The sequence below is a fragment of the Corapipo altera genome, unplaced genomic scaffold (assembly GCF_003945725.1).
Source record: "Corapipo altera isolate COAL_440 unplaced genomic scaffold, ASM394572v1 132821, whole genome shotgun sequence".
Taxonomy (NCBI): domain Eukaryota; kingdom Metazoa; phylum Chordata; class Aves; order Passeriformes; family Pipridae; genus Corapipo; species Corapipo altera.
In genome coordinates, this window is record NW_020885271.1 from 1 (window position 1) to 12,065 (window position 12,065).

Consider the following 12,065-nt stretch of genomic DNA (forward strand, 5'->3'; position numbering starts at 1 on the left):
GGGGCGGGGGTGCTGGAGAAAGGCCTTTTATTCGTTCATACAAGAATAGATCTTCTGCAATAAATACCCCAATAAATAAAACATCTCCAATAAATAAACACTCATAGACGCACCAGGACAGCGGCCCCGCCCCTGGATCCAGGCCACGCCCCCAGCTCTGCATTGATGGGCACTGGGGGGCGGGGCTTGGCTAAAATGGGGCGTGGCCTGTTGCGAGGAGGAGGCGGGGTTGGCTACACAGACTAGTGGGCGTGGCTTATTGCCATCCAGGGGTGGAGCCTATTGCTCCGGGGGCGGGGCTTGCTGCTGGATGGGGCGGGGCTTATTCCTATGCTCGGAGGGGCTTGGTCCTTTTGGAGGTGGGCGGGGCTTGTACCCACGTGGATCTCTTGGGGTGGAGGGATGGGGCACCCCAGAGGGGTGGGGACACCCTGGGGGGGCACTTGGGGGTCAGGGGACCCGTCCCTTAAGGCACAATGTGGTGACAGAGGGGCTGTGAGGTGGCTCTTTGGGATCAGGAGACCCATCTCTCAAGGCACACTGGTGGTGGAGAGGGGACATGGCATGGCTGTGGTGGCACTTGGGGGAAGGAGCCCTGCCCCTTTAAGACGCAGTATGATGAGGGAGGGGCTGTGGGGTGGCTTCGGTGACACTTTGGGATCAGGAGCCCTGCCCTTAAGACACAGTGTGGTGACAGAGCGGATGTGGGGTGGGTTTGGTGGCACTTCGGTATCAAAAGCCCCGTTTCTCAAGGCACACTGGTGGCGGAAAGGGAACATGGGGTGGCTTTGGTGGCACTTGGGGTCAGGAGACTCACCCCTTACAGCACATTGTGGTGACAGAGGGGCTGCGGGGTGGCTTTGGTGGCACTTTGGGGTCAGGAGCCCCGCTGCTCAAGGCACGCTGGTGGCGGAGAGGGCACCTGGGTGAGGGGCCCCAACCGTGTCCCACTGGTGTGAGGCGGGCGGGGGCACGGGCAGGGCGCTCAGAACCCCCTGGCCTCCAGCCGCAGGGTGACCACGGCAGGCGGCACCTTCTTCTTGAGGCGGTTGAAGTCCTTGGCCGAGCGCCAGAGCCAGGTCTGCAGCTCCTTGAGCAGCCAGAAGTCGTCCATCTTCTTCAGGAAGTCGTTGGGGGCCGGGGGGGCCCCGGGGGGCCCGGTGGGGGGCCCGGTGGGGCCGGCGGGCAGCGGGTACCCCAGGGAGGACATGACGCCGCCGATGCTGAGCACCAGCCCCTGGAGGCTGGCGCAGAAGTGGGCGAGGCGGTGGCGCAGCTCGGCCGTGCCCACCTGCCCGTCCAGCACGCGCAGGTAGCACAGCAGGCGGCTGTAGGCGCGGTAGTTGGCGGCCAGGCGGGCGTTGTCCGTCAGCCCCCTCCACAGGTCCAGGTCCACCGTGGCGCTGGGCACCCGCTCGGCGCGCGCCAGGCGCGGGGGGTTGAAGTCGGGCTCATTGAAGGGGGGCCCCAGGTAGTTCAGCTGGAAGGGAACGGGGGGGGGGGGGTGTCGGGCATTGGGGGTGGTGTGGCGCTGGGGTTGTCCCCCTTGTCCTGTTTCCATGCACTCCTGCCTGCCATGTCCCAAGTCCCCGTGATCACCGTGTCCCAGACGTCCACACCCCGCGGGTGCACGCTCCCAGCATGGCCCAGGTCTCTGTGTCCCCCCCATCCCGGGTTTCACTGTCCCCCAGGCAGACACGCCCACTGTGCCCCTTTCCCTTCCATGGCCTTGGTCTCCACGTTCACCCTGTCCCCAGCCTCCATGTCCCCCAGGTCCCCATGATCACCGAGTTCCAGGTCTCCCTGTCCCCCAGTGGGACGTGCCCACCCCACACTCCCAGTCTCCATGTCCACTTTTTCCCAGGCCTCCGTGTCCCCCTGCACACCATGTCCCTCTCTCCATGTTTCCATGAGCCCCAGGCTGACACGCCCAGCATGTCCCAAGTCTCCCTGTCCCCCTCTTTGCAAGTCTCTGTGTCCCCCTGCACACCATGTCCCCAGTCTCCTCGTCCCTCTGCCCATGTCCCACGTCCCCCACGTGGACATGCCCATGTCCCCACTCTCCACGTTCCCCTCTTCATCACACCCCCCTCCATCCCACCACATCCCCGAGGGGGACATTCCCACCACGTCCCAGGCAGTGACGCTGTCACCGCTTGGCACCCAACGTACCGGCACCACCAAGGGCACGTCGGGGCAGAGACGGGGAACCTCCGCGTGAGTCGGCAATGCCGGCGGGGAGGGAGAGGCCGATGCCCACACCCACGATGGAATCACGGGCCAGGGGAGGGGGCCCGGGAGCCGCCCTGCGCCCGGAGGGTGATGAGGCATTTCCGTGCCCTCCAGCACGGGAGCGGCTCGGCACAGGGTGGATATCCCGGGGCGGGGGTGGGGGGATAAACATCGGGGACTCACGTAGGTGCCGGCGAGGGTGCGGAGCTGGTGCTCCAGGTAGCGGGTCAGGTCGTAGGTCTGCTGGATGGACTGGCCGGCGCCCAGCTCCTCGGAGCAGTTCAGTGCCGGCAGCGCCGGCAGGTTGCAGAGCGCGGCGCACAGGAAGGTGAAGATCCCCCAAGAGTCACCTGCGGGGGACACGCGGCACCTCAGGGGGGGTGACAGGGACAGCCCGGCTCTGGCTCTGGGGGGGCGGCACTGGGCCCGCGGGGTATCCCGGTGTTACCCCTCTGAGAGTGGGGAAACTGAGGCATCAGCACGGGGAGGGGGGGGCACCCCCACCTCAGCACCCCCTCCTGGAGCAGCAGAGACCCCCCCCTCCTTCACTGCAGTGACCCCCCAGCTCCCCTCCGAGCGCTCCCGCCCGTGGCTGCACCAACAATCCTTTATATGGTCTGGAGCAGCACGGCCTCGGCATTCCCGCAGGGACACACGCCTGGGATATATTTGGGCACCGCCAACGCCGGAGCGGGCTGGGCACCCAGCGGGGATCCCCGCAGAGGGGCCACCGGGAATGCAGGGGGGTGGGACACGGCCCTGGCTCGCGGGGTGACCTTTGCCAAAGCCACCGGAAAGAGCCGGCGGGGTGTCCGTCATCGGCCTGACGTCAGGGAGGCCCGGGAGCCGCGGCCTCGCGCGCCGGCGGCTCCGCAAAGGTCACGGCCCGCGGCCAGCGTGCTCCGGCCAGCTGGCACCCCGGCCGGAGCCGGCCTTCCCGGCAGCTCCTCCCGGGAAAGTCCGGCCGCTGGCACGGCTCGGCACCACAGGGCTCCTGGCGTGGGCAGCCCCGTGTGCCCCCGCACGTCACCACTCCCCGTCACCGGCCACCGGTGACGCACGAGGGTCCTCGGGGACACCCCGGCTCTGGCCACAGCGGCCCCGTGGTGGTGGGTATCCCTGTGCCCGCCAAGCCACGCGGCGTGGGATGTGACTGCCCCGGGGGTGAGCAGGACGGTGATCACACCTGGGAGACACCCCGTGGGTGTGCGACACGCTGTCCACACCTGGGAGGCACCGCGCAGGGGTCAATAGGTGTGCACGGCTGTGGGACACCCTATGGGCATGCTGGGTACCACACAGGTGTGTGACACGCGTGGGATGCACCTGCAGGGGTGTCCGTGCACAGGTGTGTGCCCACGCATGTGCTGCACGCGCGTGACACGCCAGGTACGTGTGCAACGTGCTGTGCATACAGGACACATCCTGTGAGGGGGTGGTGACACTCCGTGTGCATGTGACACGCCGTGTGCGTGGCACACACAACACACTGTGAGAGTGACGGGCTGTGCACACTCGACACCTTCTAAGAGTGCAACAACACTCAGTGCACATGCCGCCCCACGGGTGTGACACGCCGTGCACACACGACACGCCGTGTGTGTGACACACCGTGCACACGCCGCCCCACGGGTGTGACACGCCGTGCACACGCGACACACCGAGCGTGTGACGCCCCGTGCCCACGTGTGACAGTGTGTGTCCCCGTGACACCCCGCACCCATGCGTGGCAGCCGCCTGCCCTCGCCCGCCGCGACTCGCCCGGTGCCCCACGGAGGGCACGTGCCGCTGCTTGCCCGCGTTCCCGTGCATCCCGGTGCATCCCGGTGCATCCCGGTTTGTCCCGGCGCGTGGAGCGTGCGGCCGGCCCCGCGTGCGTGTGAGCGTGGGCCGGGGCCGGGGGGGCCGCGGTGACTCACACCACACCCCTCCTTCCCGGTGTTTGCTTTGGCCGGACCCTCACCCGCCGCCGGCTCCGGTTTCCAGGCGGGATTTACACCCGCCCCGGCCCGGCCAGCGCCAAACCAAACACAGCCGGGGAGCGGGAGGAAGGGGGGGGGGGGGGCAGGGACACGGGATGGGGATGGAGACACGGCAGCTCCCGGGCAGGTGGCTGGGACACGAGGATGAGGACAAGGGAGAAAGGGAGTGGAGGTGGGTGACTGGAAGATGGGAATGGTGGGGTGCACAGCAGTGGCCATGGCACAGCATGGGTGGCTCTGGGTGCTGGTGACCGTGACACAGCAGAGACAGTGGCCATGGCACAGCAGTGACAGGGCCCACAGCACAGCAGTGACAAGGCCCACAACACAGCAGTGACAGTGGCACAGTGGTAGCAGTGACCATGACACAGCAGTGACAGTACCCACAACACAGCAGTGACAGTGACCATGGCACAACAGTGACAAGGCCCACGACACAGCAGTGACAGTGCCCATGGCACAGCAGTGACAGTGACCATGACACAGTAGTGACAGTGACCATGGCACAGCAGTGACAGTGCCCACGACACAGCAGTGACAGTGCCCATGGCACAGCAGTGACAGTGACCATGGCACAGCAGTGACAGTGCCCACAGCACAGCGGTGACAGTGGTACAGTGGTAGCCGTGACCACGGCACAGCAGTGACAGTGCCCATGACACAGCAGTGACAGTACCTATGACACAGCAGTGACAGTGCCCACGACACAGCAGTGACAGTGGCCCAGCCATGGCAGGTGCCCCCGCTGTCCCTTGCCCACCCCATTCCCAGTCTGGCACCCAGCACCCACCAGCACAGACAGTGAAGGAGGGAGGCTCCAGCCGGCACAGCTGGATCCCGGTGACGTCGGAGAGGAAGAGCCCGAGGGTTTCAAAACCGGCCCTGGAGCGCGGCCAGGATGCTTCCAGCCCACGTAAGCAGCTCATGGCGTGGCTGCCCGGGGTCACCCACCCGGCCCCGGGGACACCCGGGGAGCCGGGGTGACAGGGGGCCATGGGAGCGGGGATCCCCCAGCTACAAGAGCAGCAGCCCTGGACACCCACACCGGACACGCCAGCGGTGCCACAGGCACCCCTCGCACACGTGGCAGCGGGGACGTGGCTCGGCTGCCCTTGGGGTGACACCACCGGGCCCCCTGCCCTGCCACCCCCCCGGCGGCGCGGGCGGCGGCGCTGGCCAGACCTCCCGGCGAGCGGCCGAGGCAGGAATTCGGCCACGGGGCCGGTGAGCTGTTCCCTGGGCATGCTGTGGGCAGAGCCGCCGAGGGCTGAGTGACCACAAGCCACCCGGAGCCGCTTTCCCGAAACCCTCGTGGTGGGGGCGGCAGCCGGGAAGGGGGGACCCCCTGGCCCCGGAGCCCCCCGGCAGCGGACGGAGCCGAGCCGGCCCCTGCTGCCGCAGCGGGAGCTGCCGTATCTGATGGGCCGGAGGCCAGCGGCGAGCAGAGCCCCATCCCACCCCACAGCCCCATTCCTGGGGCCAGAACGGGAGGTCTTGTGGTGGCCAGGAATGACTGTGGCGCTGAGGACAAAGCAGCCCTGTCCCCGCTGTCCCAGTCACGTCCTGGCCACCAACTGGCACCACTTAACCCTCCACGGGGCGTTTCCCAGCCCGGCGTGGCTGCCAGCTCCAAGGGTCTTGGAGTGGGTGACACTCGAGAGCACAAGGACAGACGCTTCTGTGTTCCCACACTGCCTGCTGGTGTTTAACCCCGCCACGGCCGGGCAGGTGACACCGGGGCACAGCAGCAGCCCCTTGGAGCCGACGGGGACACAGGGATGCTCACATTCCACACCCGAAGATCACGAACGCGGCGCTGCCTGAGCTCCAAGGGGAAGGACACGCGTGTCCTTGCCGCCCGGCAGCAGCCACAGCCACCGCAGAGGTGTCCCCATCCCACCCATCCCACCCCGTGGCAAAGCCGCCGTGCCGGGGGCGGGCTGGGGCGCGGGGGGCGCGTGGCCCCGCGTCCCCCCCCCGTGCCTGCACTCGCGGCGCTGAGTGTTTACATCCTGTCTCCTCCGTGTGTTTATAAATGCGGCCGCGCACGGGAGACTCCAGCGAGGCCGTAATTAGCTGGGCCTGGATTTCCCATCCGGCTCCGGCTCTGGCTCCAGCCAGCAGCACGATGGAAACACCCCCACCGGTGAGGGGGGCGCAGGCCCCTAATCCCAACCAGACCCCAGCGTCCCACACGCCCGCCCAGCGCCCACGAGCCACGCGAGGCATCCCGATCCCTTCCTGCCACAGGTCACAGAGCCACACAGGCCACCAGCCCCCCTGGCACCGCCCTGGGGGGTTCACCAGCACAGAGCCAGGGTGGCAGCTCTCCAACAGCACAAGGGACCCCCAGTGACAGCGCTGGGTGACACACCCTGGCACTCCCAGACCCGCTGCCACCGCTGGCATCTCCCACCGCGGTGCCACGAGGTCAGCGTGGGACTGGCGGTGCCCTGATGCCCCCACGTCCCCGCAGCACCCTGAGGAATCCCAGGACAACCTCCGTCACCCACGGGACACGTGCCACCCGTGGCCGCAGCACTGCTGGGCCGCCTGCTTCCCGGATATCCCATCTGCACCGGGGCGAGCGCATCCCCGCATTCCTGCCGGGATGCTGGCGCGGGACAGCGGGCACGGTGGCACGGGAACACGGGCGGCTGCCGCGGCGGGGGGCAGGCTGGGGGGGGGGGGGGGGGAAATGATTTATGGGGCTCGGTGCCACTTAGCAGGGCACATAAATCTCCCCCCGGCGCGGCCCTGTAAGCAGAGCCCTCTGCGTTTCCCTGCGGAGCCCGCGCCTAATGCAGCCCAGATGTGCCGCCGTCACCGTGCCCTCGCGCCGCCTGCTAAATAGGCACGGGGACACCGCGGGTGCCAGGCGTCCCCGAGCCCCGCCGGGAACGAGGGGCGGGCAGCCCGAGGATGGGGATGCCCAAAAACGGGGAGCGGGGCCGGGGGTGGCCGGCGGCGGCCGAGCTCCAGCCCCCGCGGCTCCCGCGGCCGCGCCGGGCTCGGCGTCCCCGTCCCCGGGCTCGGCCACGTCCAGCGGCCTCAGCGACAGCAGGGGAGGGGGAGAGGAAGGGGCGAGGGAGGCCGATGGAGCCGCTGGGGATCCCGGCCTCGCTTTTCCGGTTCCCCGGCGCTCGCCCCGCTTCGCCCGTCCTGCGTCACCGCCGGAGCCCGGCCCGGCGCCGGCCTCGTGCTGCCCCGGCCCCGCTCCCGCCGCCCCGGACCCCGGGGAAGCCTCGCGGCGCCCACGCCGTGGCCTTTTAAGGGTGTTTTCCAGCGTTTTCCCCGGCGAGGAACCCCCCCGGTCCCGGTGTGCCCCGGGGAAGGCCGGACCCCCGGTGGACCCCCGGTGGCCGCTCGGGCCGGGGGAACAAAGCCGTCCCGGGGCCGCGGGGACAGCCCCCTCCCCGGCACCCCAAAATCCCGCTGCTGTGTCCCGGAGGAATCTCGCCTGCTCTAGCGACGGCGTTCGGAGTCAAGCCCCGAAATCCAGCCCCGGGCAGGAAAGCTAACTCTTCCTGCCCCCCTAAATCCCATCGACTTTCCTTTTCCTCCCCTCTGTCAGTCCCGGGGTTTAATTCTCCGTGCTCAGCGGCGGTTCCCTCCCTGGTAATCACAAACATGCATGGAAAAGAGGGAACGAGAGAAAGGGGGGGGAAAAAAAAACCACCAAAAAACCAAAAAAACAACAACCCGACCTAGAGAGGGGAAAGTCTTAAATCAATCCCAAAGCCAGACAGACGTTTTAATCACATCAAATTAAAATCAGCAGTCGGTTTGGAAAGGGAAAAAAACTCCCGGCAGATGCAAGCAGGGGAGTTGGGGCACCCCCCGCCCCACACCCAGCGCTTACCTGAGAGATCCCCGGTAACATTTAGCATAGTCGGGGTGCAGGGGGATTTCGGGGGGGCTCGGCTCTTGCTCGGCACCCCGAGCCCACCCGCTCGCCTCAGCCCTGGCTCGTTGCTTCGCTCGCTCTCGGGGTTGGGTGGTGGTTTTTTTGTTGGTTTTCTTTTTCTTTTTTTTTTTTTTCTTTTGGGGTTGGTTTCTGGGTTTCTTTTTTTTTTTTTTTTTTCCCTCGGTCTCTATTTGTTTTGGTTTGGGCTCGCTCGGGTGTTAGGTGGGAAAAAAAAAAAACAAACCAAAACCAAAAACCAAAAAGCCGGGGCGGGTTGGGTGGCTTTTTGGGGTGTGGAGGGTTCGCACCACGCTCCGGCTGCTTCGCTCGCCGCCGTTCCCCCCTTCCACCTCCCTTGATTTGCTCTTTTGATTGGGGTCCAGGAATGCAGGAATAAAAAAAAAAAAAAAAAAAAGGGAAAAAAAAAAAAAAAACACAACACCACAAAAAAACCCGGAGCTCGCATCCACCCTCTCCAAGCTGCTGCCTCCTTCTTTCCTCTTTTTTTTTTTTTTTTTTTTTTTTTTCCCCCAATTCAAGTGTTAAGCAGAACCAGGTTGCTTTCAAGAATGTATTTGATGCAATTGTACACAAGAGCAGGCTCCATTCATTCCCTCCCTCTCCCCCCCCCTCCCGCCCCGGCTTTATCCCCCCTTTCCCCATCCCCATCCCGGGGGTCCCGGCACCGGGCAGAGCTGGGGAGGCTGGAGCTGAGCCCCGGAGCTGCGGAAGGCGGAGGGGAGGGAAGGGAAGAGGGGGGTCCCCGGGGGTGCTGCCGGCCGGGTGGGAAGGGGGGGACCCCCGCTTTCTCCCTCCCCGCGCCCCCCCGCTCCTGGCTCCCGCACGGCTTTTGTTAGTGGCGGGGCCGGTGCGGGGCCGGTGCCGCTGTGCGGGGTGGGGGGGGTGTCTCCTACCTGCTCTCAGCTCCATGCGGGACGGGCGCGGGGCCGGCGCGGTGGGTGCGTGCTCGGGGGTCCTCGGGCGGGCAGGCAGCGGTCCCGCACACCGGCCCGGGACCGCGGCTCCCATTTGCCGCTCCGAGCCCTCTCGCCTCTCCTCCTCCCCGCGCACAGAGCCGAGAGCCCGGTCCCGGGGGGGCACGGACGGAACGGGAGGGAGGGGGGGTCCGGGGAGGGGGGGGCCGGGGGGGGGGGGGGGGGGTCCCGGGCTCTCCACTGGCACGGTCAGCCCCCTCCCCTCCGGCGGAGAGAGAGGGTCCGGGGAGGCGCGGACCCCCGCCCGGGCTCGGGGTCCCGCAGCGCGGGGGGCGCTGCCCCGCCGGGACGGCGGCAGGTGAGCGGCGGGGCGGGGGGAGCGCGGCGGGGTCCCGGCGGCACCACCGGAGCCCCTCGGAGCGGCGGCGGCTCAGCCCCGGGGGGACCCTCCGTCCCGGGGAGGGGTCTCGCTCCTCTCGGCGCCCCCCGTCCCGCACGGCCACGCGGGGACGGGGAGGGACCCCCCCCTCCCCACACCAGCCCCATCCCTCCGGGTGCCAGAGCCGCTTCCTTCCCAATTATCCTCCCCCGTTAGGACGAACCCCGTCCCGGCGCCCGCGGGGCCCTCGGCAATTACCGCGGCGTCCCCACAGCCCACGCGGGGTGGGTGGATGGGGTGGGTGTGGGGGGCGCGGGGAGACCCCCAGGGCCGAGGGAGCCGCTGCTGGAGGGGAGGGGGGCGGCCCTCCGGCCAGAGCCCCTCGTCCCTTCCCCTCGTGCCCCACAGCCACGAGTGGGTGCTGCCGCGGGGGCTCTCTCGACGGGGAGGGGAACGTCCTGGCTCCCCCCAAAAAAAGCTTTGTTTAAAACAAAGGCGCTGGGAGCGCCGGGAAGGGCCGGGAGGTAACAGGCGGATTCGCTTCCACTCCAGACCCCGGCCCTGGCCGGGTCCAAGCCCTCCCCGCAGGATCGCATCCTCCCGGCTTCCTCCGGGACACGGGGTGCCCTGCTCGGAGCGCACCCTTTCCCCAAATCCGCCGGAGCCCCGGCAGCGTGTTTGAGGGGTCTGCCCGGCATGGGGCCGGCCCTTCCCGCCGCCCCAGCCGCGGGACAGGGTATCTGGTTTCCCCCCCGAGCCAACGGCTCCCGCCAGCAGCGCTGGAGCAGTTGGGAAAAGCCGCCAGTCCGTCCCCGGGGGTGTCCTGCCTGCAGAGGCAGCGGGGCTGCCCCTCACCGCCCTCTCCCCCTCCCCGAAATCCAGCGCTGCGCTTGCGCCTTGGGGGAGTTTTTCAGCCACCTCGGCTCACGCTGGGCCAACACCTGAGAGAGGAGAGGAGGAGGAGGGTGACGCAGCCGGGCAGAGGCGGCTCCTGCCTTCCCAAGGCCCTCTCCCTGTGCCAGCCAGCGGTGCTGAGACAGAGCCCCTTCGCTGGGACAAAGTGGGCATAGGTCAAACCACTGGGAAGCCTCATCCAGCCTCATCCTCCTCTCCCACCTCCTCCTCCTCGCCCAGTGCCCAGTGCCCGCAGCGGCTCTGCGTGGGTGAGGCCGTGCCCGCCCTGCCCTCGAGGGCCACGTCACGGGGCAGCTGAGCTCACCTCCGTGCCCCGGTCCCCTCGTGGCCAGCCCAGCCTCCCACTGCTGACCTTTGCAGCCGGCAGCCCGGAGGAGGGAGGCACAGCGGGGCCAGACCCAGAAATGCCGGGTTTAGCCCCAAACTGCCGGCAAGGCGCGGGCTGGGAGGCACAGGCGGTGCCCGGCTCCTCGGGGACATCCCTGGGGCGCAGCCAGGGCCACGGAGCAGCCGTGTCCCGGCTCGGCGTGTCCCCTCCTGCCGGGCTGGCAGCAGGAGCCCAGCTGTGGCCGTCTGTCTCCCTGGGCAAGGGCGCCGTGCCATGTGCCGGGAAGAGAGCCGGAGGAGCGGGAAGGAGGCTGGGAGACATCCCCGAGCCCACCGGGGTGCAAGGGAACAGCCCATCGCCGCCCCGGGCGAGCTCCCCGACGCTGGCGGGAGTCCTGGGTGGGCACAGCTCAGCCTGGTGGTGCCCGAGCCCCCTGAGGGGCTGCCAGGCTCCTGTTGCCACATGGAGCCCGTTCCCTGGTCGGCGCTGGAGGGAGGAGGGAGGGGTGACCTGGCTCCGGCCCCCGCTGAGGTGTGTGTGTCACGACCACAGCCAGCTGCGTCCTCTCCGCAGCCCCATAAAGCGCCGGGCCCCGAGGCCAGAGCCCCTCCTGGGGACGCCGCTCCAGAGGAGCCCGGCAGCTCTGCCAGAGCTGGAGCGGACGCTCGCACACAATCCCGTCCTCCTCCTCCTCCTCCTCCTCCTCCTGGGAGGAAGGGAGGCAGCCAGGGCTCACCCCAGGGGCGGAGGAGCCAGATCCGGCTGGACCCCGAGCCCAGGCCAAGGCAGGCCTGGGAGTCCCCAGAGTGCTGACCCCAGCTCAGCCCCCCACACGTGGCTTGGCCCTCGGAGCCCCCCCGAAGGTCAGGGGGTTGTGTACCTGGAGGGGACGCGCTGCCGAGGGTCCCAAATTCCGGATACGAGGCACTGGGAGAGAGACACACCTGGGAGGGGAGAAAGGAGGAGGAGGAGGAGAGGCCGTGAGCGTGTCCTGGAGGCCGGCAGCCACGGGAAAGGGGCTCTGCACCCCTTGCCCTGCCTCCCCCCCATCAGGTGCCAGCAGTGGGGCCCCTCCGAGCCACTGAGCCCGGGAGGAGGGACTTGGGAAGCGGCTGCTCTGGCGGCGGGCGGGAGCCAGCTGGAGGACCCTGCTGTGAGCACGACTCGAGTTCCTCACAGACACATCCCCTGGGCTCCCTCGAGGCCACGAGCCCAGAGTCCGGCACTCCGGGCTGGCTGCGAGCACGGGAGGCTGTGGGAGCCTGTGCCACATCCCGGGAAGTGCTCACGGCCAGCCTGGAGCAAGCTGGGCTAGGGGGAGGTGTCCGGGCCCGTGGCAGGGAGGTGGGACTGGGGGGGCTTTAAGGTCCCTTCCGGTGCAAACCAT

General features: G+C 68.2%; 1 protein-coding gene across 2 annotated transcripts; it reads right to left on the bottom strand.

The window, feature by feature from the left end:
• Positions 1–985: 985 nt before the first annotated feature.
• LOC113940330 (cardiotrophin-like cytokine factor 1) lies at positions 986–9,051 on the bottom strand. Of its 2 annotated transcripts, none has more exons than XM_027631463.1 (3): positions 9,036–9,051; positions 2,416–2,582; positions 986–1,480 (listed from the first exon to the last, which is right to left on the bottom strand). In XM_027631463.1, exons 1-3 carry the CDS (start codon positions 9,049–9,051, stop codon positions 986–988), a joined length of 678 nt encoding a protein of 225 aa, XP_027487264.1. The 2 variants fall into 2 exon arrangements, with proteins under 2 accessions (XP_027487264.1, XP_027487263.1); XM_027631462.1 differs by lacking the exon at positions 9,036–9,051 and adding an exon at positions 8,077–8,173.
• Positions 9,052–12,065: the final 3,014 nt, after the last annotated feature.

Bases quoted from the DNA above. Each gene is read 5' to 3' on its own strand.
- LOC113940330 (XM_027631462.1), bottom strand. From the start codon at position 8,104: ATGCTAAATGTTACCGGGGATCTCTCAG. The intron at 2,583-8,076 runs GTAAGCGCTGGG...TGTCCCCCGCAG, and splicing joins TGTTACCGGGGATCTCTCAG to GTGACTCTTGGGGGATCTTC. The intron at 1,481-2,415 runs GTGAGTCCCCGA...GTTCCCTTCCAG, and splicing joins GCACCCTCGCCGGCACCTAC to CTGAACTACCTGGGGCCCCC.